At 38.5% G+C, this 26,738-nt stretch overlaps 1 protein-coding gene across 1 annotated transcript in view; it reads left to right on the top strand.

The window, feature by feature from the left end:
* Window positions 1-25,809, top strand: part of LOC117298644 (ATP-binding cassette sub-family C member 9-like) — a 34,928-nt gene extending 9,119 nt beyond the window's left edge. The window contains exons 8-32 of the mRNA XM_033781962.1: window positions 499-661; window positions 1,417-1,457; window positions 2,250-2,498; window positions 3,458-3,664; window positions 4,662-4,740; window positions 5,261-5,366; window positions 6,580-6,678; window positions 7,502-7,667; window positions 8,125-8,262; window positions 8,721-8,946; window positions 9,929-10,128; window positions 10,862-11,022; window positions 12,198-12,267; window positions 13,398-13,555; window positions 14,187-14,279; window positions 15,191-15,293; window positions 16,036-16,149; window positions 17,674-17,785; window positions 19,462-19,589; window positions 21,330-21,408; window positions 21,579-21,687; window positions 22,555-22,658; window positions 24,126-24,259; window positions 24,619-24,681; window positions 25,548-25,809. Coding sequence (XP_033637853.1) covers window positions 499-661; window positions 1,417-1,457; window positions 2,250-2,498; window positions 3,458-3,664; window positions 4,662-4,740; window positions 5,261-5,366; window positions 6,580-6,678; window positions 7,502-7,667; window positions 8,125-8,262; window positions 8,721-8,946; window positions 9,929-10,128; window positions 10,862-11,022; window positions 12,198-12,267; window positions 13,398-13,555; window positions 14,187-14,279; window positions 15,191-15,293; window positions 16,036-16,149; window positions 17,674-17,785; window positions 19,462-19,589; window positions 21,330-21,408; window positions 21,579-21,687; window positions 22,555-22,658; window positions 24,126-24,259; window positions 24,619-24,681; window positions 25,548-25,685 — 3,240 coding nt within the window. The 3' untranslated portion in view covers window positions 25,686-25,809. The remainder of the gene's footprint in view (window positions 1-498; window positions 662-1,416; window positions 1,458-2,249; window positions 2,499-3,457; window positions 3,665-4,661; window positions 4,741-5,260; window positions 5,367-6,579; window positions 6,679-7,501; window positions 7,668-8,124; window positions 8,263-8,720; window positions 8,947-9,928; window positions 10,129-10,861; window positions 11,023-12,197; window positions 12,268-13,397; window positions 13,556-14,186; window positions 14,280-15,190; window positions 15,294-16,035; window positions 16,150-17,673; window positions 17,786-19,461; window positions 19,590-21,329; window positions 21,409-21,578; window positions 21,688-22,554; window positions 22,659-24,125; window positions 24,260-24,618; window positions 24,682-25,547) is intronic.
* Window positions 25,810-26,738: the final 929 nt, after the last annotated feature.

Genomic DNA, 26,738 nt, shown 5'->3' with positions numbered 1-26,738 from the left:
GTCAGTAGCATTACACTTTTCTGTGTCATTTCTTGATCTTGGTGCTAGTAGCTCTGTGTGAGATATTCTTTCCATTATGTTCATAGACTGATTTGTAATTGACACCCAAGGCTATGAAATGATGATATTATCAAAACGTTGTGGGCTATGTGCTCTGGATGTTATAACGTTGTAAAAAGCAGTCAGTCGCATTACACAAAAAGGACATGGTAAAAAACACACTTTTCATAGTTCAACAATTTCCTCAACCAAGTGGAAAGAAAGTTGTGACAAGAACTTGATTCGTTGGTGTCATGTCCATGTTTGCTTTGAATTGCCCTTTTTGATAATCAATGTTTTTGATAATAAATCGGAATTTTCACAATAACTTACTCAATATTTCTTTCTTAAAGTGCATAATTTGACCAACTACAAAAAACAGGGCTGTAAACCTTCATCTTTGATTCCATTTATTCAGAATTCGGTATTGTGTTGTGATTGTTTTGCTTCTCCATTTAGAATTTCTCAGATGATCGACTCAAGATGTCTAACGAGGTTCTCCAAGGAATCAAACTGCTCAAGATGTACGGCTGGGAAGACCTCTTCGGGAAGGCTATTGAGAAAATCCGACGATCGGAAATATGGAATGTCAGCAAAATGATGGGAAGTTACGGAGTAATTGGTAAGTGACCTGTGAGTGCCATGTTCTCCTACAGGAATCACAAGTAATAATAATAATTGTGCTTCTTATATAGTGCTCAGGCCCGTCACTCAGTGACACTGATGGCGCTCCAACATTATTACCCCTGGTCACTGGGCCTTAAATCATTCCTTAAACCATTCCCTGGGGAGTATACAGCCTGCGCCGCCAAATATGTAGCGCACTAAGCTTATCAATCACAATAACCAACTCTGCCCTCACAGGTACCCATTTACCTCTGGGTGGAGAGAAGCAATTATAGTGAAGTGTCTTGCTTAAGGACACAAGTGTCATGACCGGGACTCAAACCCACACTCTGCTGAACAGAAACAGCAGAGCCTGAGTTCGGTGCTCTTAACCGCTCGGCCACGACAGTTATGGATTTTATAGTATTTGTTTCCCCAGTTGCAATGCCTAGAGGAGTTCGAAAGTCATTGACATCCTATACTGGACTAGTCCATATATCTTAGGGGGGTCAGTTCCTGGGGCTGTGTTTTTTCATGAGCTTGGAACAAACTGTCGTACCCAGCATATAAAATCTGCTACATCTCTGGGGTATCAGGGTCACCACATGCTGCACTTTCCCAACCTCTGATAAAGTAGAACACTGCGCGCATACGTATAAACTGCGTCAAACTTATCGCAAGGTGAGCAGACTTGTGCGATGTCGTGAAATAAGTCGCATGTGTTTCACTTCTGATGACTCTGCTCTACTCGTTTTTGTAACCTTTGCGCAGGTTCGTTGACGGAGGCAGCCCCCCTCATGGTGACACTTGTAGTAAGTAATTTGTCAATTTATCCTATGGTGTTTCAGAAGGAACATCAGAGACGAACAATAATAATAATAATAATAGTAAAACACATTTATATAGTGCCAACTCCATTTTATAATGCTCCAAGGTGCACTACAACAAGAGAAAACTTTAACACTAAACCACAAAAAGTAAAAACGTGAAAAAGTCAAAAATAAGATCCACAAAATGTGATCATTAAAACAATTAAAAGTATATACATTGTTTTAAAGGCAGTGGACACTATTGGTAGGTGTCAAAGACTAGCCTTCACAGTCGGTGTATCTCAACATGTGCATAAAATAACAAACTTGTGAAAATTTGAGCTCAATCGGCCATCAAAGTTGCGAGATTATAATGAAGATAAATAACCCTTGTCACAGATGGTTGATTTCGAGACCTGAAGTTCTAAATCTGAGGTCTCGAAATCAAATTTGTGGAAAATTTATCTTTCTCGAACACTATGGCACTTCAGAGGGAGCCGTTTCTCACAATGTTGTATACTTTTAACCTCTCCCCATTACTCGTCACCAAGAAAGGCTTTATGCCAATAATTATTTTGAGTAATTACCAATAGAGTCCACTGCCTTTAATGAGCAGATCAAACATTCGTCAGAATTTTCGTGAGTATCCTTTCACTTTGACTTTATAAACCACCCGTTTCTTTTCAGGACCACCGCAACTCCAATAAGAAATTTGTCATCGCAAACTAGATTGTCTCTCCACCATGCAAAGTTTCAAATTAAACATCAGTCTTTCTTTTGTGCCTTTCTCGACAGTCTTTTGGAACGATGTTACCTCTGACAGGCCAGATCTTGACTCCAGACGTTGCTTTCTCCTCGCTGGCTCTCTTTAATCTTCTCCAAGATCCCCTCTTTCTCTTCCCAATGACCTTGTTCATGACGATCAACGGAGCAATCAGCACGGCACGCATTGGGGCCTTCTTAGCGGCCCCGGAAGTTAATATGGAGACACTTACAGCAATAGAGACCAAGAAAACGCACCTTGACTCGCAGAGCAATGGAAGGGTAATATTGTGATTATACTTCATTTTATTCAATAATTCCGGTTGTGAAGACAAGGACTCCCAGAAAAGTGAACTTATTCACTATACATAACCCCATGGAGAGAATACAAAAAAGGAAGTTTTAGTTTAAGATGTAGAAGGAATACCCTTGCGTTTGTGAGGAAAACCCTTGAAGTCGGATAGGGACTGAAAACCCTATCCACATAGTACCCAAAGTGGGATTTGATTCAGGGTCCTAAAGGTGGAAGGGGAGAAAAGATACCACTATGCCAACCAGACAACCATTCAGATTATACTTCAAAATTTTCCCTTCATGCTTCAAATTTTCCCTTCATGCTTCAAATTTTCCCTTCATGCTTCAAATTTTTCCTTCATGCTTCAAATTTTCCCTTCATGCTTCAAATTTTCCCTTCATGCTTCAAATTTTTCCTTCATGCTTCAAATTTTCCCTTCATGCTTCAAATTTTTCCTTCATGCTTCAAATTTTCCCTTCATGCTTCAAATTTTCCCTTCATGCTTCAAATTTTCCCTTCATGCTTCAAATTTTCCCTTCATGCTTCAAATTTTCCCTTCATGCTTCAAATTTTCCGTGCATATATTGGTAGTAACTTAACAGAGTATATTTAACCATTTTATAATTATGTTTCAATTGATGCTGTAGCCTGTATAATGCTTACATTACATTTTGATACTTTTTGTTTGTTGTTACCAATATTGGAATAAATGTCTAAACTGCGGATTTCTAATTTAAATATTCTGATTACTAAGTAAAATTAATATTTAATCGAAATTTGCAATAGAATTTGTCGTCAAGATAACATAATTTCAATGATAAGGTTCTCCAAGTGCACTATTTTTAGATAAACAAGTACAAATACTACAGTTTTGGGAAATACTGTGAATCATTTCAATGATAATTTAGTAGACTTACAACCGGGCCTTTTTTAACTTTATCTTTAGCTTGAAAACAATGGTAATTGTTTCTCAGACGAGGGTCTTGAGGTGCCACTTCTGAAGACCACGTCGGACAAACTCGTGGACTCAGTCATGTCTACAAGTCACGAGTCACAGTCACGTGGTACCTATGGCTCTCTATTGTCGTCATCTAGTGTTGAGTATGGCACGTGTCCGCATCCACCTGAGCTGCCCAATCACATTGCGATTCAGGTGAGGATGAAGCCATCAAAGCTTGGATTAGTTTTGTTGTGGGAAAATTAAATCTGACATGCAATAGTGTACTTTATTCCTTAAAAACTTAAAAATTGGAGCTCCATGGTCGAATTCAATTTTGTGATTCAGTAATTTCCCAATAAAAAGATTCCCTATGTACGGAGCCCCTACAACAAATATGAAAAGGTAGAAAAATGCTGAGCTTATTTTGTTCCCTCAAAAAATTTGTTCATTCCCTCAAAGTATTAACTCAGTACCTCAAAATAGTGTATTTTTTCCCTCAAAATCATTTTGTTACCCCAAAAATATTATTTTGTTGACTCGAGGAAACAAAATAATATTTGAGATAACAAAATCATTTAGCTGGTACCGAGTCCTTGTATGTAGGAGAATTCGTGAGATATGGTAATTCCTCAAAATAATTATTATCATAAAACCTGTCTTGATTATGAGTAATGGGGAGAGGTTGATAGTATAAAACATTGTGAGAAACGGCTCCCTCTGAAGTGATGTAGTTTTCGAGAAAGAATTAACTTTCCACAAATTTGATTTTGAGACCCCGGATTAAGAATTTGAGGTCTTAACCAGATTGACAAAACAGATGAGTTTTAAGTTGAGATTTGAAAGTGTCCAATGAATTGGAGCTGCTTGAATGTGGGTGGGTAACTTGTTCCACACCTTTCGTTCTGTAGCAGTTGGGTTCCATTCTTTCCTTTGATAGATTGAGAATGGCTGGTTTACGTGGGATTCAGGGAGTTCCAACCAGTTCTTTTATATATTGTTCATTTATGTGGGATACAGAGAGTTCCAGCCAATTCTTGATGTTCTACTGATTTCCTGTCGATAGAGATTGAGAATGGTTCTTTTACCTGGAATCAAGAGGGTTTAAATCATTTCTTATTATGTTCCCTTTTAATAGATTGAAAACGGTTCTTTTACGTGGTATCCATAGAGTTCCAGCCAATACTTATGTTCCACTGTTACCTTTTGACAGATCGAGAATGGTTCTTTTACGTGGGATCCAGAAAGTTCCCAGCCAATTCTTAATGATCTCAATGTTACCATACCAGCAGGTAAGAAACCTCACATATTACATAAATACGAGGTGGCAAAAGTTGTAAAGTACTTGATTTAAATAATGTGTAAGTGATTTTGGTCACTTTCAATCACTGATACTTAATCGTCACTTTGAAAGTGGTAACTTTACAACGTTGTGTTGTTGGATAGACATCCGTCAGCCCAAATGCATTATTCAGGGAGGAAAAGTAAAAACTATGACAATCAAGGGAATAGGAAAAGGAAGTGACTTTAAAAAATACCGTACTTTTCTAGTATCCGTAAAAGGAAAAAGCATGAATGAGATTCAACTAAAAAAAAGTTTATTATTGAAGGGTTGGAGCCTTTTTTTATTAAGAATTATTTTTATATTTTCATATCTTTTGCTTTGACAATGAGGGATGGCGAGTTTGGCTGAGTTACACAATTTATTTGATCTACGTGGTTATGAAGATTGTTTGATCTACATGGAGGAAGCCTTCCACTCAATGATTTGTCTGTTTTGTTTTTTCTTGTGTACTTTTTTGTATATTAAAGGGAAATTGACAATGATTGTTGGCACTGTTGGAAGTGGAAAGTCTTCCTTTCTGTCTGCAATCTTGGAAGAAATGACCCTGCAAAAAGGAACCATACAAATCAACGGGTACGGTATATTGAACCAAATGTATTTAAACTTGTTCCTACATGGTCCTGCTTGAACTCGGGACCCACTTGGTGGGGAACGAAGCTCCACCAGGCCCCATCAGATTGCCTCTCTGAATGCCTCCATAAACTGGTGCTCTGTTGTATTAATTTTTGTTTTTTTCACCCATACACCGATGTTTGTATACTCAGTACTTTCCCGAGTCCTGTGAAAAAATATCACAGGCATATTACTGGGGTGGGATTCAACCCACAACCTTTGCAATTGTAGAGCAGTGTCTTACCAACTAGACTACAGAGATTTCCCGGTAGCTGGAGGCAGTTCGAACGGTGATTTTGTATTCTTATTATGTATTTATTATTTGCTATTGGTTGTATAATTTTCTGTTTTTTAATGCTTTGTGTACTACATGTATATTATGTTAAATCTATATTAATTTTATTGTGTACCCCAGATGTGGGGCAACAGATCTACGGATCATAGTATGTATTTGCTTTTGTTGTCCCTTGCCCATCTCGGGGTATATTGTCAATGTATTATGTTTTGTACTGTTATGGCAAATAAAATAATAATAATAATAATAATAATCTGTTAGTTCAAAGCCGAAGACACATTTTTGTTTTTTGCTGTTGAGGTTCTTATTACCATGTCTGTAGTTGGTTTTGATTTTTGTGTGTGCTGTTCGTGCCTTAGGCAAAGGGACGATTTGATTTTGACTTGCATTTACGAAGCTCTGGTAATGTCATCTTGTTGAGATCTGGATTGATTGAATCTACTGCAGGATGCTGACATCATAACTCACTGTAAGATGACACGATCAGTTACCTTGGGGTGTCGACATCCTTGAAATTAGACTGTCATCTTCAAGATTTAACGACATCCTGAAAGTAGGATGTTGTCGTTCAAAAATAATTGGGTTCTGAACATATTCAGTTTGTCATCATCCCACGATGAATATCTCAGTAAGTCACATCAGCAAGGGTGTCATCTACCCGAGATAGTTATCTCGGAAGCCTACATTATACTTCATATTTTGTACATCCTAAGCTTCAATATATTTTTAAGACGACTTCTTACATGTACTTTGGAAATACATCGGGAGAGATAAATTATCGCAATATCTCAAATTGTCGTGAGGTTACTTCCAGAGCTCCATATTCATTACTACGTGACCAAAAACGTAAAACATAAATCTTGTTTTTATTGTACTCAGGAGCAGAAAGTCCATTGCGTATGCGAGTCAGAAAGCTTGGTTGCTAAACGCATCCCTGAAGGAAAATATCTTATTCGGCCAAGCCTTGAATCAGCGTCGGTGAGTCCAACGCTTAGACGTTGTCTGTTTGTCTATTAAAATGGAAGGCCGTGCAGTGGGTGAGACCATACACGCGAGCTTGTCAGCTGCCTATTTGCAACAATCACATTCCTCTCTCCCAGATGGGGGACGTTGCATGGACGTTGGGATGTTGATTGTTTGTATTTGTTATTTTAATTATGTAAATATCTTATCACAGCCCTTGATGGCAAACGTTGAAGGAAAACAGTTTCTCCAAGTGTCCAATAAATCTTTGCCAAAGAGTGTAATTGGACACTTAAACCTTTACCGAATCTGTGTTTTACTGGAAGGTTATTGTCATCCATCAATCTGTATTAAATAGTAGCGGATTAAGTTGTTCAATATGAGAAAGCTTCCTTAAAGATTTTCTAAGTTTCCTCACAAAAAAATCACAAATTATACATCCATTTTAGCAGTGGTTGTGTTTATAACATTGACTGACATAGAATTGCTTGGGTCGTTAAACTTAATTGATGAGTAGTTAATCTGCCTGGGACGGTCAGCAACCCTTTTGGTTTGTGTATGATCCAATAAAGTCAACTTTCTGGAAAAAAAATAATAATAACAAAAATAATACCAGCTCTTCTATAGCATGTTTCCAAAAAATGATCAATGCGTTTTACATTCAAAAACAATAGCAATTATAATACACTAGAATTAATAAGTTTTTAGGTTGCGTTTACTTGGAGATAACAGGTGTGAGTTGACATATGAAATAGACGTTTTTATTCTAGCCACTTCCTTTATTCCCGTACTGATTGGCTTAATTATCAATCGTCGCGGATTGATTGGTTGATTGCAGGTACAATCGTGTCATCTCATCATGCGCTCTTCAAGCCGATATCGATATCCTTCCAGCCGGAGATCAGACTGAGATCGGAGAAAAAGGAATTAATATCAGCGGTGGACAGAAGCAACGAATCAGTGTGGCTAGGGCCATGTACTCGGATAGAGATATCATACTGTTGGTGAGTAATAGACTTGACCAAACACTCTGATAGATCAAGGCCTGGTGCGCCACGATTCGGTAACAACTGCAGTGCATGTAGCGAGATCAGTATAGCGAAGTTGTGAGTTGTGAGTACTGACTCAACTACCATCAGAAGTAGCTTATTATAGATTTGTCCCGAGGTCACTGTACTGAGTGTAACGTTAGGCTTTGGTTGGCCTATCCGAGCAACTCTCGCTGTGATGTCAATAATAATAATAACAATAAATAATATTAATAAGGCGCCAAAATCCACCAAAATGAGTGCTCAAGGTGCTCGTAACGTTTTGCAAACTCTGCACATTTGCTCCTCACCTCAGTTGACTTTATCAGGTACTCTCGTATAGATATGATGTTAAGGGGAAAACATAAAGCTAGACCCAAAGAGGTATCCTAAATTTTAAAATGGGACCCTGGACTGTAATGTTCCTTCACAGGATGACCCGTTGTCAGCTCTTGACGTCCACGTCGGAAAACACCTGTTTGATAACGGCATTATGAACAAGTTACGCAAGAAGAAGAAGACCATCGTTTTGGTGACACATCAACTTCAGTATTTGTCACAAGCAGACAAGGTGGGTTTTATGCACAGGAATCCTTATCCAAACCATACACTATAATAAGCAGTGCCAATTTCTGCAGAGTCAAATAAAATATAAAAAGTGTGTTAAATAGATAAAACAAGAAGGGTAGTAGATCGAAGCACATACATACAATGTACAAAACTGCATAAGCTTTCATAACAGCGACTTGGAACCATTCACCTGTTACTTTCTTGCTATGTAACATGTAGCCCTACTCAGCTTGCCCCCATCATTGCATCTGATGAAGTAGTTGTTTTTATGTAATAAGTTAGTTTTTAAGTGCTACTACTACCTTCCTAGAGTCACATAAGCAGTTCTGAACAAGTTTTTGCTTAGGAACAAATTATTCGAGAACACTTTGCACTTTCATATATGTTATAAAGAAGTTTTTGGCTGAAATTCTTGAAGAAAATTACTGTTTTTATGGTTTTTTTTCCACAATTTTACAGATTTTATTAATGAGAGACGGTGCAATAGCCCATGAGGGAACACTGGAAGACATAGCGGCAGCTGAGCCTGATTTATACAGCGGTTATGAGACGGCGGTCAGGAGGATGACAGAGTCTGAAGGGGAGACAGACAAGGAGTCAAGGACACATGAACTGATTAGGATCAAGAGACAGATATCTCGACAACAATCGGTCATTGGAGAGGAACAGACAGCAGAAACTTGTGGTAAGATCTAGTGACTTTGATCCTGATTTGATCCATGATATTGTAAAGATTTAAAAAAGTTATTGTGTGATATGGGATTTGTTGCATTGCATGGTGAGGTTTCATTAAATATTTTGTTTGCTGTAACACCATGTGTATACCTACATGTACTTGCTCGGTAGATTATGTTCTTTTGAAAACCAGAAAAAAAGGTTTTCTTCAACTATTGCCTTTTTATGGCCAAATAGACATTGTAGATACCGGTTAGTCACCATTTTACTCTCAAAATTTGCATTTAGTAACGAATAACTCGAGTCAAAAATGCACCCGGCCGCGCGACTTTTTCAGCTGAGAGTCAAAAACCTCTTGATGCCAGTGACGATATTCCCCTAATTGGGTGTGAACCCAGTTCTCCAGCTTTGGCAAACTGAGGGCGCTATTTTCCACACCAAATAGCCGCCACTGATGTCACGATTCCTTTGTCGCGCAGGTTTGTTTGACCCCACGTTTTTCAGAAATTTGGCTAGAAGCGTTCTGTAGAAAAACCATTTTTACCATGTTTTAACGTGAGGTAAGAGACTAGTTATATTTTTTTTTATGTTTCCTATGGACTCCAGCTATTAGAAAACTGTAATATCTATATATTTGAGATCATCCTTTATAAATTATTGGCTGTTTAAAGATTGCACTTGAAAGCATCAACTGTTGGTTAGAATCTTTGGTCTGTGGATAACTGGTTCCAGATACCTTTAGTCGGCCTGAACACATTAAAAGGTCCATCGTCTATCCCGGTTGGACCATAGACCTTTCCTCTATCGTAAATGGGTGGAAATGCAATCTGTAAGATAGACCGCCGACAGATATAGAGTAGTGTTTTAAACTTTTGAATGCTAATGCTAATAAACAGAGCATTCCTTTTCAAACAAAATTGAATGAACCAGATGTTAAAACTAATGGGTTCGAAAGTTGATGTTGTTCGTATATGTTGTTTCTTTGCCAGCAGATGAGCGGGGGAGTCTTATATCACGGGAGGAAATAGAACGAGGGTCGGTGTCTCTAAAAGTGTATTTCTTCTACGCCAAAGCAATTGGCCTCCCTATGGCCCTGGCCATTCTGCTGCTCTACCCATTACAGGCTGGTATCATCGCTGGGAGCAACTACTGGCTCTCGGAGTGGTCCAATGCTGGACTTACGCAAGGAAACGTAAGACATTTGCATTTTTCAGGTCCTTTTGTTCAACATATCCTGCTACCTTTTGATTGCTGGTTTACATGTTTATATGTGAATTTTAAACTACAATTCTCTGTAAAGATTTGCTAATTAAGCAGGTGACCATGGTGTCTTTCCTTTAAACAAATTTTGGTGTAATATCACTAACCCAATTTTAATCAAATCATTAATCCAATCTGATGCAACATTAATCCAATTTTAATCAAGTCATTAATCCAATCAGATGCAATTTTTGTACTGGGAGCTAGGGCCTTCATGGAAAGCATTGCTAGGCGCTGAGTTTTTGAGTATAACATACTGCATCTCTTTGCTGGTGCATGCTTTCCTCCATCCTTCATTCTAGACGGTTTAAAAGCAATAACAATTCCTACCTTCATCAGCTCCCCTCAGTTATTTTCATCTGCAATGTTTTCTTACCAAGAGTGGCTTTTAGTCTTGTTTGGGGTGAACTTGAAGTGAAATATGTGTTAGTATGAATTGTAATTGCTACCCAAAGTGTGATGTCACAGTACAAATCACTCATAACCATTTACATTTATCTAAAATAAATCTATCTGAAATCTAGCCCTGTTCAGTTTGAAAGAATACTTACAATTTAGGCTGTCTTGCATGCTTATACTTTTACCAGCATGAGCGAGCATGCACAATTTATGAGATACTAATGATTGATGAGGATTAATGAATTGGTAAAAAATTGTATTTTCAGGCAACAGACTCGGTTTACTACATCAAGGTCTATGCATTTATCTCAGTGGCAGGAATGCTTAACTCCTTCATCACAACGTTATCCACAGTCATTGGTCTAGTCATTGCTGCTAGGAAACTGTTCTATCTCATGCTCAGGAATATTATACACATGCCCATGAGGTGAGCTTTTATCTGATACATGGGTTTTACATGGGTTTTACATGGGTTTTCGACCTTGTCACACAATAATTTGTAAAGCCAACTTCGAGGCAACCAACTGTGTTGCATGCAAAAGGAACACTTTGGTTGCACAAATTATGCGCCATGTCACATGAGGCAATTTACAGGCTATCAGTTATACGCAATCTCCGAGACGAAAAGGCATTCACATTTGAATGATCAATTATTTTCTTGGGAGATCTTAAGACATTGTCTGCAAAATTACTCCTGTGTTACCATCTGCAGTGTTGTCTCAAAGTTGCCTGCAAACATAGCCTTATGTGACAAGCCCTAAATAAGACGTTTTTTGAAAATTACTAATGTGATACCAAATCGCTCCTGCAGCATGCACTGCAGTTGGTTGCCTCCAGGTTGTCTGTAAAAGAGTCTTATCATTCCAAAGAAAACTAAGGGAACATTTTAATGTGAATTTGTTCCCTTGTCCTATTGATTGTCTTGTGTGACGAAGCCCTTAGAAAGTCGTGATTATTATTTTCACCCACGGCTTAATAAATAAGTTTGCATAGACTGAGCGGCAAGTCTGGCCTGTATTCTTACATAAATGGACTCCACCTGAAAGCATTATTCACGGAGAACATAAACATATTGTTAAATTTAAGAACCTGAAAGGCTTTATTTCAGCACTTCTTTACTGGCATTTATAAGCGATTAAAACAAGCGATTTGATGGGCTCAGTTGAAGTAGCTTGGCGGTATGGTAAGAAAGATTGTTCCACAGTTTGTTGCATTCAAATTGAAACCACGTTATAATAATAATAATAATAATAATAAGACTTGTAATGCGCACGTATCCACCCTGCTGGGTGTTCAAGCCGCAGTTAAAACCAGAAATAAACAAAACAAAGAAAAACAGACACAACAAAATTAGTCCTTGAAAACCTGTGACATATGATAACTTTTGAGAAGAGATTTGAATGTTGTGGTACAAAGACAAGATCTAAGATTAAGTGGTAGAGAGTTCCAGATGCGTGGCGCAGCTGAAGAAAAAGACCTGTCACCCCATTAACGTTGGCCATAAACAAGTGTAAAGTAGTCTACATGGACCATAAGAGCATTCCAAATTGAGAATTGTTTTTTCAAAAAATCAAAACTTTTGCTTGCGTTTCCTTTCCTAAGGTTCTTTGATACAACACCTTTGGGTCGCATCATCAATAGATTCTCTGCTGACACACAAATTATTGACATGGTAAGTATAAACAAAACAGTTCAAACAAATTAAACTGGCTATTTGAATGGAAGTGGAAGTAAGCAATACAAGATTGTGAACAACTGATAATTAATTCATAACAGTTTAATTCATTTAACTTGTTAACACTGGTAATGATATAGACACCTTTTATAATAATAATAATAATATGGATTTATAATGCGCACTTTTCCAGAAAACCGATCAAGGCGCCTACACAAAATGAAAACACTATACAATAGAAAATGAAGAATAAACAAAACATAATGAAACCCAATGAAAGTCTAAGTGAACAAGTGTGTGATGACACATGCTCAAAATAGCCGTCACTGAGGTATAAAATATCTTGTTTTAGGAAATTTGTATAGTCTGGTTGTTAGGCATGCAAAATAACCAATAAGTAAAAATGCAAAATAGAAAAATTCAAAACTAAGTGAACTAGATCAAATGAATTCAGTTGTTATTTTTTGTATGGTTGCTGTTCTAGATAGTTCACCTTATTCTAAGGGATAATAGAAAAAAATACGAAAAACATCTGAACCTTTTTAGTTCCTCTTTTGCAGGGTTCAACATCCAAATCGGCTTTTATGATTGCATACGTCCTGAAAATCTGTGACTGGAAAAGCCAATGTAATGGCTATTCTGATAAAGAAAAAAAGTATGCCAGTAATAAAACTGTTGCCAACAAGTGTCCAAAACAGCTCCCAATAATTATAATAATAATAATACCAAAACTTATATAGCGCCCCAATCATGTAGACATGCTCTAGGGTGCTGGACATGGAAATATGGACAAGTTAAAAATAAGAAAATACGGAATTGTAACAACGGGAGTAAAAATTCTTTAAAAACATTAAACCAGTTAGTAAATAAACTTAGTAACTGGAATTCCTGAACTATTAAAAATGCGATTAGGTCTAAAATCTTAAATACAAAACATTATTAAACATAAGCCTTTTTGAGATATGGCGGACACAATGCTACAACACTATTAGATTGGGGTAAATTTGTGTGTATACACCCAAACTAAACAGTGTACTCCTATTGCGTCCGCCATACCTCAAAAAGGCTAATTGCAAGCATTAACAGTAGGTCAAAAATACACAAATTTCCCCTCTGGTTGCTTTCAGAAACTGGTGCTATCGTTCGATACCATATTGTTCTTTTTGATGGCCATCGTAGCAGCGCTAGTTATCAATACCATCATAAATCCACTCTTCCTGGCCATTATTCTACCTCTTCTCGTCTTCTACTACATGATCCAGAAAATATTCATCACAGCCTCAAGGTAGCTTAAATTATTATTCATAAATACCCTAGACAGTTTAACTATTCCTATTGGTGGAGAGTGCATTACGTGGGGGTGTTTAAACAGTTGATAATGACCAGCTCGAGCTGTTTATAACCGGTTGTTTTCGAATACGTTTGTGCAGGTTAGCCCACAACTTCGTTCGCAGGGGTGATCGATCTCGCCACGCCATTTTAGCCCATGGATACGAGGATGCATTACGCGCACAAATACATATATTAAAAAAAATTCTCACAAAAATGCAACACACGTACAGAGCTAGACGTCAGGAAACAGATAAGTTTTTACAGAGTTTCCTACTTCATTAAGTCTTTTTACCGATATGGGATTTATGAATGGGAACAAAAGAGTAGTGACTTGTTTTTAATCGGTCGTTCAAAACGGCTCGGGCCTTTATCGCACAGCTTTAAACGGCCGATTAAGAACTCGTCGCTACCCTTTTGTTCCCTTAATTAAACTGTGGCGTGACATGGCCAGGTGGTCGGGGCTCAATTTCATAAAGCTGTTAAGCAAAAAATACTTCTTAGAGAGTTTGTTTACTAAGCAATTAAAAGAGATGGGTACCGGGTGCTACGAAACGGAGCCTAATTTTTTTTCTTTCCTTGCTCAGGGAACTTCAGAGGTTAGACAGCATCTCCAAATCTCCAATATTTTCCTTCTTCTCTGAAACTCTTGGTGGATTGTCGACAATCAGAGCTTATCGGTGAGTTCCAAGGAGCTTCTTATCTTATCCGGCCCTCTAATTAAAAATGGTGAGCATTCACCAAATTACACCAAAGCAGAATTATTTTGATAATGTCTAAAATTAATATATATCTCCTAGCCTGTACTGATTTTAATTGTCCAAAGCCATATCATGCCATCCCGTGCCGTACTGTGCCATCTCGCCCCGTCCTGTGCCATCTCAAGCCGTACTGTGCCATCTCATGTATTTACGCCGTACTGTGCCATCTCAAGTCGTACTGTGTCATCTTGTACCATCTCAAGCCATACTGTGCCATCTCGTGCCATCCTGTGCCTTCTCGTGTCATTCTGTAACATCTCCTGCCGTCCTGTGACATCTCGTGCCGTCCTGTGCCTTCTCGTGTCGTTCTGTAACATCTCGTGCCGTCCTGTAACATCTCGTGCCGTCCTGTGACATCTCGTGCCGTCCTGTGACATCTCGTGCCGTCCTGTGACTTCTCGTGCTGTCATGTGCTATCTTGTGCTGTCACGTGACATCTCATGCCATCCCAAGCCGTCCTGTGCTGTACTGTGCCATCCTGTGTCATCTCCTACCATCCTGTGCCAGCTTTAGCCGTCATGTTCTATTTTAGCCATCAATAGCCACTATGTTTCATTTGTGCCATCCTGTGCCATCCTGTGCCATCCTGTGCCATCATCTTTAGCTGTATTATATGCCACCCACCACATGCCCTCCTGTGCCATCCTGTGTCATCTTGTGCTTTTCCAGTGTCATTTTGTGTCATCATCTGCGGACCTGTGACGTCCTGTGCCATTACGTGTCATCAAGTACCACCATGTCAAGTACCACGGGGACATTTTGTGTCATCTAGCTTAAAAAAACTTTTAAAACATCTTCACTCCCAATATTCAAAACCTTATTATTTGTAGCAAACAACAGTCTTTCTTTGATGATATTGTTAAGCGAGTGTCTGCCAATAACACACCGTACTTGTATCTTCAGACAAGTTTGAGATGGCTTGCCGTTAGACTGGTGAGTTTTTCCCATAGAATTTTCAACCTCCTGAAAATTAACATATCAAAACCAAGTATTAATCAAATATGACAAGATTGCCATTGACATTTGGGTTATATAGATAGCTCAGTTGGTAGAGCGCCAGCAAGTTAATCAGGAGGTCACAGATTTGAAGGATGGAGCAATAATGGTTTATGTGTAGCTTTAGGACACAAGTGTCAAGATTTAGACTCAAACCCGTACTCTTCTGATCGGACACATGCACTACAGCTGGAGTCCAGTGCGCTTGACTGCTTGCCCACATTTTACACCTTGCCGTCAATGAGTTAAATTCATTGTCTTTCTCAATATGTCATCATTTAGTCCTTTTATCAGCGACACACAAATATGCAGAGACATGGAATGTCTCAGTTGGAAGTCTTTCTCTAGACGGTTGGCACTGCTCGTAAAAATGTTTTAAGAAAAGCCTCCAGTGTAAAAAAAACCCATTAAGTTTTCACTATCATAAACCAGTTTGTATATACTCAGCGCCTTGAGTATCTTGTTTGGTAGATACAGGCCCTATATAAAACTTTGATTTTATTATGATTATATCATGAATTTTTAAGTTGGAAGTTACTTTTTTAACAGTCTTTGGATAACACACAACACATAACATCAAAAAGTAGTAATCTATGCTAATGTACAGTCCCTTTTCTGTCAGTTAAAGTGTCCTAAGACAGATGTTTTACTTTTGTCCATTCTGTTCTGTGACTGACAGGATTTCGTCGGTGCTTTGGTGGTTCTCATCGCTGGACTGACTACGGTGCTGGGATCCATCTATGGCTCTGTTGACTCTAGCTTGGTGGGACTGGGGATAAGTTATGCTCTCATGGTCAGTGACAGCATGTTATTATATATTGTAACGTTTGCGGTAACACTGTGTAATGATCATCTCTAAATGAGTTGGGGTGGTTCTGAGGTGTGAGGTAAGTTGGGGTGGTTCTGAGGTGTGAGGTGAGTTGGGGTGGTTCTGGGGTGTGAGGTGAGTTGGGGTGGTTCTGAGGTGTGAGGTGAGTTGGGGTGGTTCTGAGGTGTGAGGTGAGTTGGGGTGGTTCTGAGGTGTGAGGTGAGTTGGGGTGGTTCTGAGGTGAGTTGGGGTGGTTCTGAGGTGTGAGGTGAGTTGGGGTGGTTCTGCGGTGTGAGGTGAGTTGGGGTGGTTCTGAGGTGTGAGGTGAGTTGGGGTGGTTCTGAGGTGTGAGGTGAGTCGGGGTGGTTCTGAGGTGTGAGGTGAGTAGGGGTGGTTCTGAGGTGTGAGGTGAGTTTGGGTGGTTCTGAGGTGTGAGGTGAGTTTGGGTGGTACTGAGGTGTGAGGTGAGTTGGGGTGGTTCTGAGGTGTGAGGTGACTTGGGGTGGTTTTGAGGTGAGTTGGGGTGGTTCTGAGGTGTGAGGTGAGTTGGGGTGGTTCTGAGGTGTGAGGTGAGTTGGGGTGGTTCTGAGGTGTGAGGTGACTTGGGGTGGTTCTGAGGTGAGTTGGGGTGGTTCTGAGGTGTGAGGTGAGTTGGGGTGGTTCTGAGGTGTGAGGTGAGTTGGGGTGGTTCTGAGGTGTGAGGTGAGTCGGGTGGTTCTGAGGTGTGAGGTGAGTTGGGGTGGTTCTGAGGTGTGAGGTGAGTTGGGGGGGTTCTGAGGTGTGAGGTGAGTTGGGGTGGTTCTGAGGTGTGAGGTGAGTTGGGGTGGTTCTGAGGTGTGAGGTGAGTTGGGGTGGTTCTGAGGTGTGAGGTGAGTTGTGGTGGTTCTGTATACATGTAAGTTGAAACCAGTGGTGTTTTTTTTTCAGAACCACCCCAACTCATTTAGAGATTATCAATACATGGTGTTACCACAAACCTTGCTAGATCGTATTTCCACCATGCAAAGTTTCAAATAATTAATTAGCCTTATTATTTATAAACCTTTATCACGGTGTGGTTATCTTGATTTTACTTCATTCCAACTTATGGTAACCAAACTGAGGCTGGACAAAATAATAGTCTGGTGCCATGCACAATGTTAGCATTCATTACTTTTATTGGAAATAGGGAACATGACCAAGGTGGTGACAGAGTGATAAAGTTCTATGTCTTTATTCGCAATGATAAGATACTAAAGAAAAAACACCCTTGTTGCACCCTTGATTGCTTTCAGATGCCTAAGAAAGGCTTCAGGCCTGAAATCTTTCTCAGATTCAAATATATTAAAGTGAGAAATTACCTCTTTCTCAAAAACGAAGTTACTTTAGAGAGTGTCGTTTCTCACAAAGTTTTGCACTATCAACAGCTCTCCATTGCTCGTTACCAAGTAAGTTTTTATGCTACTATTTTGAGTAATTACCAACTGTGTCAAGTGCCTTTAATCAATGTTATGTTTAATACGCCGACAGGTATCTGTGTATCTTCAGCAGCTAGTAAGATACATGGCAGAAGCTGAGATGCAGATGAATGCAGTGGAGCGAGTCAAACATTATACAGCTCTCACTCCAGAATCATATGAAGGTAAAAACAAGCACGTTATTATTCCTACTTTAGTCTGACTGCCGATTTGTTTTTCCCCTTGGAATAAATTTGAAAAATAAAGATTAAATTGCCTGAACCGTCTGTTCAAGCCAACACCATGTGTATATGTAGGTTAGCCCTTGGACTCCATAAAACTGACTGGCAGCATATTGCTCCACAGCACCTTGTAAACCTTTGCATGGTGATATGTAAAAGGAGAATGATCTCATAATTCGAACTTAGTCCCACATACCTTGCAGGTAAATACTGTATGTTAAAGCGCGGATATGCACGCTATTATAAGAAGCCACTACATGTATTATAAAATGTTCATACCTTTCTTTATAACCAAATATCATACATGTATAAACCATGTTCAAGACAAGATCAATGATGTACACCATCAACTCCCTCCTGCTCCCAACAAGACCAGTGGCTTTACCAGCAGACATATAATCCATCTTCTATGGTGGCTTGAAAGGGACATTCCAAACTCCAATCTTAAAACATTTCCTGCATCCTTATGTAGTGTGAAAGCTAGGGGGTAACCATGTTTAAGTCCCATGAGTAGGTGGCAACGTGCCCTGGTGACATTTGATTTTGGTTTGACAGCCCAAATCAGTTAAGTGTAGCCTTCACCTTGAAGTGGTCATTCGTGGCATTGTGGTGTAAGGTGACCTCTTATAAAAAATAGTATTTGTTAAAATTGTTTTGTATAAATACATGACTTTGCTTCAAGTCATATTTCGAAAAGCTAATAGAACAACTTAATAGCAACAGACTGTGCAAGTCTCGCGCGGATTTGAACTTCCGGGACCATTGTGGTCCCAACCTTATGGAGTTTTACGTTGGGGAGATTTTGTTTCGTCCATTACTTTAGTTTAATGTAGTTTTTGACCATAAAAATGACAAATGTTGTTAAAAATGTAATACTATTTAACATCATATATAAAAGTAAAAATAAAGTCAAGATAATAACGAAGAAAAACCGATATTTAAACTTGACCTCAGGTCAGGTTACTTGGTAAAAATTAAGAATTTGTGCCCATCTCCGATCACGAAACGTACGCAGACGCTTGTTTTGGTCGCGCAGGGTGAAAAGCCTTTTCATTGGTCGTTTAGACGTCGGCTTCCTCTTTAAACTGCGTCACGCGTTTATCTAACGCCCTTGCGACCATCGTGCGTCCGCGTATAAACTAGCTTTTAGTTATTTTAAAATTCGGGCGTAGATTTACAAAAGGGGTTTCACGAAATTTAAGATCAAACAAACATCCTTGTCCCAGAGTTGTACTTTTGTCAATAAATAGACTTTATCCGATAATTGTGTATTTGTTTAAAAAGCTAAAACTAATTTAAACAAGCTCTAATGGGTATTTTTGTTGATCAGATTCGGCATAAAGAATAAATTAAAGCAAAGATTTGATTCAGAAGTTCTTCAGTTGTCGTGTTTTCTCGCTCCGGTGCGCGCGAGACTTGCACAATCTATTATATGGTTGAGAGAAACCAATGATGGAGAAAACAATGATGGTAAAAGTGAAATTTTAAGTTACAATTTTGAACTTTGGCAAACTTTCTCCCGAAGGCCAGATCTCAGGAGTGAACAAAATTGCATGATTAACTTATAGAATCAATTTCGAATGTTTCTGATAAAGTTATGTACTCTCTTGTTTAAATAGGGATTGAACCGCCGTACGATTGGCCATCTAAAGGAGCGATCTCTATCCAGAACATCTCGGTCCGATATGCTGAGGAGCTTGATGCAGTCCTCAAGGATGTATCAGTCGAGATAGAGGCAGGGAAGAAGGTAATTGAAGACATACATGTAGGTTCGGTTGTTTGGTAGTGGTTGGATGGTTTAAAGCCGTTATACACTTTCGGTACAGAAAGAAAATTAAAAGTTCACAGATTTACAAACAATTTACAGGGTTTACAGACGGTAATGGTGAAAGACTTCTCTTGAAATATTAGTCCATGAAATGCTTTACTTTTTGAAAAAAACATTAAAATATAAATTCTTGATAGCAGGAATTACGGATTTATTTTAAACACATGTCATGACACGGCGAAACGTGCGGAAACAAGAGGGGGTTTTCCCCTTATTTTCTCCCGACTCCGATGATCGATTGAGCCTAAATTTTCACAGGTTTGTTATTTTATATATAAGTTGTGATACACGAAGTGTGGGCCTTTGGACAATACTGTTAACCGAAAGTGTCCAATGGCTTTAACAGAGGTTCAGTGACTGGACAGAGGGTGAGAGGTTTGACACGATTTAGAGGTCGAATGATGGTCGAAGATGTTCAGTGGTTTAGTTCTCTCGATGCTGAGGTTCAGTGGTTTAGTTCTGTCGATGCTGAGGTTCAGTGGTTTAGTTCTGTCGATGCTGAGGTTCAGTGGTTTAGTTCTGTCGATGCTGAGGTTCAGTGGTTTAGTTCTGTCGATGCTGAGGTTCAGTGGTTTAGTTCTGTCGATGCTGAGGTTCAGTGGTTTAGTTCTGTCGAAGCTGAGGTTCAGTGGTTTAGTTCTGTCGATGCTGAGGTTCAGTGGTTTAGTTCTGTCGATGCTGAGGTTCAGTGGTTTAGTTCTGTCGATGCTGAGGTTCAGTGGTTTAGTTCTGTCGATGCTGAGGTTCAGTGGTTTAGTTCTGTCGATGCTGAGGTTCAGTGGTTTAGTTCTGTCGATGCTGAGGTTCAGTGGTTTAGTTCTGTCGATGCTGAGGTTCAGTGGTTTAGTTCTGTCGTTGCTGAGGTTCAGTGGTTTAGTTCTGTCGATGCTGAGGTTCAGTGGTTTAGTTCTGTCGATGCTGAGGTTCAGTGGTTTAGTTCTGTCGAAGCTGAGGTTCAGTGGTTTAGTTCTGTCGATGCTGAGGTTCAGTGGTTTAGTTCTGTCGATGCTGAGGTTCAGTGGTTTAGTTCTGTCGATGCTGAGGTTCAGTGGTTTAGTTCTGTCGATGCTGAGGTTCAGTGGTTTAGTTCTGTCGATGCTGAGGTTCAGTGGTTTAGTTCTGTCGATGCTGAGGTTCAGTGGTTTAGTTCTGTCGTTGCTGAGGTTCAGTGGTTTAGTTCTGTCGATGCTGAGGTTCAGTGGTTTAGTTCTGTCAACGCTGAGGTTCAGTGATTTGCTTCGTTTTCCCCCTTTTTAAGGAGACCTGCCCCCCCTCCCATCACAGTTTGATAATAACCTTATGGTAATTGTTCATGTACACTAGATCTGTTTTGAGTTAGTTCTACCGTCACACTGATCATGCCAAACTTACAAACAAAAATATTTTATATATCGCCATTTCATCAAAGTACACAGCTAAAGAAACATGGCAACAAGTTACGAAATTGCTAATTAAAATCTTAAATAACCATAAATCATTTTGGGAACAGGTGTGTTTTCAGATGCTTCTTGAAAATATGAAGTGAATCAGCAGAGCGCAGATATGGGGGGAGACTATTCCAAAGTTTAGGGGCGACAAAAGAGAAGGTTTTTTCAGAAGCTGATACAAGAGATTTTGCCAGTATAATGACTACTTCTGTGTGTTGTTCCCTCTCTGTAGGTTGGTATCTGTGGTCGAACTGGAAGTGGCAAATCCTCCCTTACGGCTGCTCTCTTCCGCATCATAGACACATTCAAAGGTATGCATGATAATTTTAAGAACAAAACAGCCCCTCTTGATAAACACTTCCAATGTTTATTAAAACTGACCAACATTGTGTAAAATTCAGTATTCAGTAAAAAGAACATGTGATACTTCTAATATCAGAGCATTTTGAAAAGGAAATCAATTTTTGCATTTTTTTCACAGGTTGTATAATAATCGATGGTGTAGATATAGCCAGCGTGCCGTTAACCACTCTAAGGAGACGTCTTGCCATCATACCTCAAGATCCTGTTCTCTTTGACGGCACAATCAGGTAAGGTCATAGGTCAACTTCAGTCAGCCATGACCTGTGTCGGGTCAAAGGTCATAGCGTCATATCCTGTTCAGTAAAATTTGCAGATATTGTTGTTTGATCAACATTTCTGTTAAAAGTTACTTAAATGTTCAACATTATTTTAATGAATTTAGGGAGCACCGTCAATATAGGCCTACATGTATATTCTTTCAAAAACGTGTAGTGTTTAAAACAAATTGTTAAGGTCATGTCACACTGCAGCGATAACGAAAACGATAATGATCACAACACAAAGAGAATGCATTTTATTGGTTGAATTGCTCCACGCAGGATACACACACGCTCATTCAACCAATAGAATGCGTTCTCTTTGCGTTGTGACCGTTATCGTTTTCGTTATCGCTGCAGTGTGACGCGGCCTTTAGAAACATGACTGTACCAGAAAGATTGCTCAGTCACTTAAAGGGGATGTATATATTAGGTAATTGGAATCCACTGTTTGTTTCAATCCTGTATAGTTGTAGATATATACCATAACACTAACCTGTGAAAATTTCATTCAGAAAGGTGCGAGCGTTTTTGATATTTTGCCGAAAATCCGGAGCTGTTTTGTCCACGCAGAAAGAATAATCTGCAATAGGAATACCACTCTGAGAAAGTTTTACTGTCAGTGACGCTTCTCAGATTTAATTTTGGGGTGATAAAGTGCAGTACTTTGAAGTAAAAAGTTTTTCAGAGCTGCTGAACTTCTCCCAACAAAAAAATGTTAATTTTAAGATATTGCAGTAGCCATCTGATCAATATCTCCCAAATAGTGCTAAGAATTTTATTGGTGAATTTTGTTAGTGAAGATTGTTAATTTTGTTGTCTGCATTTGTTCCACAGAATGAATCTTGATCCAGAGTTTAAAAGATCTGAAGAGGAACTCTGGCACGCACTAGAAATCTCACAACTCAAGAATCTTGTCATGCAAATGGATGGAGGTCTAGGTCTGTATTTATTCCATTGTTATATCAATTTGCGTCAAGGGGAGTGCCTTGGGTAAGGGTTCAGATTTTTCAAATCAGAATAACTGTTTTTGTGGTTTGTTTGCCTACTTGTGGGATATAGAAGTGCGTCTATGTCAAAGCGCACACGCATGTGACACTGAAGTGAATCCGTCATCACACACAATAGCAATCCAACATCTAAGGCCTTTTTCCCTAACTGAGACCAAGGCTTAGCCTCTTGCTTTGGGCACTGTTCCCGTACAGATTGTATACATTTTAAAAATGACTGGCGGAACCCAAAGTGGAGCCCAAGCCTCACCCTAGGTTCGAAACAGACTTGAAGCGGCAGTTTATTTTCAGATAGCATTGAGTGATATGATTTTTGCATGTTGAGCCCACTCTCTGGAACCGAATAACTTACCACAACATTAAATGTCTAGTGTTAAAACTTTTAAAATTAACTTTTAAAGGGTCTATGTACTTTTTGTAGGACAAAAAACACAATGTCTACAGATGTACACTAAGCTTACACCGGTTGAAGATAATGATAGTAGAAAGCTTCCCTGAAAATATTACTTGTTGAGGTGCTGTGGTTTTTGAGAAATGAGTAAAACAATGTCATGAAAATAATTTTTTTCTCAGTGACCAGGAGACAAAAATTATTTTCATTACATTGTTTTACTCATTTCTCAAAAACTACAGCACCTCGGCAACTAATACTTTAAGGTACGCTTTTTGCTATCATTATCTTCAAACGGTGTAAGTTTAATGTAAATCTGTGGACATTGTGTTTTGTGTTACAAAAAAGTACCCCAATCCTTTAAGATCAACTTGTACAATATGGCTTTTTGAAATTGTGTTCTGTCTTATTTACCTCTTGCTTTACTGTGTGAGGGTTCCCGCTCGTATATGCCTTGAGCACCTTCATTTGGTGGGTTTGGCACAATGAAAATATATTGTGCACTGCGCGCTTGTTTTTCAGACACACATTCTTGATTGTGATTGGTCAAAGCAATTGAAGGGTGGCTAATGAATAACTGAAACGGGGTGGTTTAGTCAACTTAAAGGCAGTGGACACGGTTGGTAATTACTCAAAATAATTATTAGCATAAAACCTTATTGGTTACAAGTAATGGGGAGCTGTTGATAATATAAAACATTGTGAGAAACGGCTGAAGTAACGTAGTTTTCGAGAAAGAAGGAATTTTCCACAAGTTTGATTTTGAGACCTCAAATTTAGAATTTGAGGTCTCAAAATCAAGTATCTGAAAGCACACAACTTCGTGTGACAAGGTTGTTTTTTCTTTCATTATTATCTCGCAACTTTGACGACCGATTGAGCTCAAATTTTCACAGGTTTGTTATTTCGTGTATATGTTGAGATACACCAAGTGAGAAGACGGGTGTTAAACAATTACCAATAGTGTCCAATGTCTTTAACTGGTATTGATTGTTCTTGATTGACAGATTCCCAAGTCTCAGAAGGAGGAGAGAACTTCAGTGTTGGTCAGCGCCAGTTATTCTGTCTGGCCCGTGCTTTCCTTCGTAATGCTCACATCCTTATCATGGATGAAGCCACAGCTTCCATTGACGTAGAAACTGTACGGTTTGTTCGTTTGTTTCTTTGTTTGTTTTTGATCTTTTTATTGACCACTGTTTGGAAAAGGAATTACACAGAGATAACAGGTGTGAGTTGACATATGAAAAGGATGTTAAGTTATTTGAACCTCTTTGTTTAATGGAGCTTTCCTGTAATGTCAAAATTACAAGGAAACTTTTATCCAATGTTTACTTCTCATTTTATACTATCTCACCCCATGATGACCGTAGGCTACTGCATCTCAGTTGAAGAGCCTAGAAAAAAATATTAGATACAAAACTACTTCCATAGAGAAAACAATTTACAAAACTATACGAATAATTTCTTTTACAAAGCTAATTTTCACTTTTTCCCTTAAAGGACCGAATACTGCAGGAGGTTGTGGCTACTGCTTTTGTCAATAAAACCGTTCTCACCATTGCTGTAAGTTTAAACTATTAATTTTATGGGGTTGAACAAAAAACTGACTAGAGCGGGATTCGAACCAACTACCTCCGGATTAACGTGCCAGCGTTCTACCAACTGAGGTATCTAGCCCTACATTGGCGGTGTCCCTATTTTGGCGGTCTCCCTTGTGGTTTATATTGATAACTCTTTATTTTTGTCACAAAATTATACATTATCGGTGAGGGGAATCGAGGGCGAAACAGGTAGACCTTAAATTGATGCATCCACAGCTGACTTTTGTAAACACCATTTCTGTAAGTTTACTTCACTATAGACATTAAAGACACTGGACACTATTGGTAATTGTCAAAGACCAGTCTTCTCACTTGGTGTAACTCAACATATGCATAAAAATAACAAACCTGTGAAAATTTGAGATCGATTGGTCGTTGGAGTTGCGAGATAATATGAAAGAAAAACCACCCTTATCACACCAAGTTGTGTGCTTTTAGATGCTTGATTTCGAGACCTCAAATTCTAAACTTGAGGTCTCGAAATCAAAATCGCGGAAAATTACTTCTTCCTCAAAAAACTGTGTCACTTCAGAGGGAGCCGTTTCTCCCAATGTTTTATACTATCAACCTCTCCCCATTACTCGCTTCCAAGTGAGGTATTAGGCTGATAATTATTTTGAGTAATTACCATGTGTCCACTGCCTTTAAAAGAGTAAAGTTAATCCTGATTAAACATACAAGGAGTTTAATCCAATTAATAAAACTAAATTATATTTAGAAATCAGCAACCATGTTACCATTAATATTGTTTGAAGCAATTTACTTGTATTATCAGATCAAACTTGATTTCTGCACTTTTTTTGTTTTTTCTTTTGTTCACTATTACAGCACCGTGTGGCAACAATCTTGAACTCTGATGTCATTTTGACCTTGAGTCAGGGAGAGGTCATTGAGAATGACACGCCCGAGAATCTCCTAGCCAATCCGGACAGTATGTTTGGATCTCTCGTTAACTCCAACCAATAAGAGACGGACATTTCGGATTGAGATTATCAGTCCATTTACTGCCACATTTGCTCCAAAAATTGAAGCTCACCCGACCCGAAAATAAACACCAAGTAAAAAAGTTACAAACATATATGGAAGGACAAACAAAACTTTAAAAAAACGCCTTCACCCAACCCCACTGTATAAATGAAAATATTATCTTGTGATTAGTTTTTGTTTTGTCTGGTATGGTTTTTTTTTTCGTTTTTTCCCCATTTTTTGGCTGTTTGTTGGAGTAGGGCAGGACAGAAAACAAAATTAATTGCAGCATTGTGTGTTTTTTTAAATGTTTTTCCAGCTTTTTCCAAAAGCCCATTTATTTTGTCCCAATAAAAAAATGTGGTTTATTGTTTAACAATAAAAACTAAATTTATATTCTGTTATTATGGATTTACAATCTTCTTTCTCGGATTCACATTATTTGTTCTTATGAATTCACATTACTCGTTACTCCGTTTATCACAATCTGTCATTAGGGATTCAAAATCCGTTACGACGAATTCACAATTTCAAATCCTTAAAAACTGACCAGAAATTTGTTTTTTGTTGTTGGCATTTTTTAATACTTTCATAGTCTTTTTGGATAAAATATTTTCAAGGGGATAATTATTTAATAATATTCCTAATCGATCAATTGCGCAATAATGCTAATAAGTTGTCACTTGGTTTTTAAAGCTTGGTTTTTTAAATTGTCAAACTTTTTCCTTCAGCATTATTATTTGTTTTCTTTTGAGGTTGTATTTCTGTTTTTCCACAGTGTATTATGTGTTCAAAAATTAGTTTATTAACTAACTTCATTGTTGGATGATGTAAAAAGATACTGCCTGGAAAAGTTAATGACATGCAGAAAACACTTTCCTCCCTGCATGGTATTTTGGGCATACGGTCCTACTAATGATTTCTTTTTATCAAAAACATAGCTTCTCTTTTATAATAAATTTAAACTATTGGATACAATACAAGATTCCATGAATATAAGAGTCTTTATTTTATTCAAGTTAAAATTGCTGAGTATTACATGTCCATACGGGT

The sequence above is a fragment of the Asterias rubens genome, chromosome 13 (assembly GCF_902459465.1).
Source record: "Asterias rubens chromosome 13, eAstRub1.3, whole genome shotgun sequence".
Lineage (NCBI taxonomy): Eukaryota > Metazoa > Echinodermata > Asteroidea > Forcipulatida > Asteriidae > Asterias > Asterias rubens.
The sequence above is the reverse complement of the archived record's forward strand: the minus strand, read 5'-3'. Positions and strand labels throughout refer to the sequence as shown.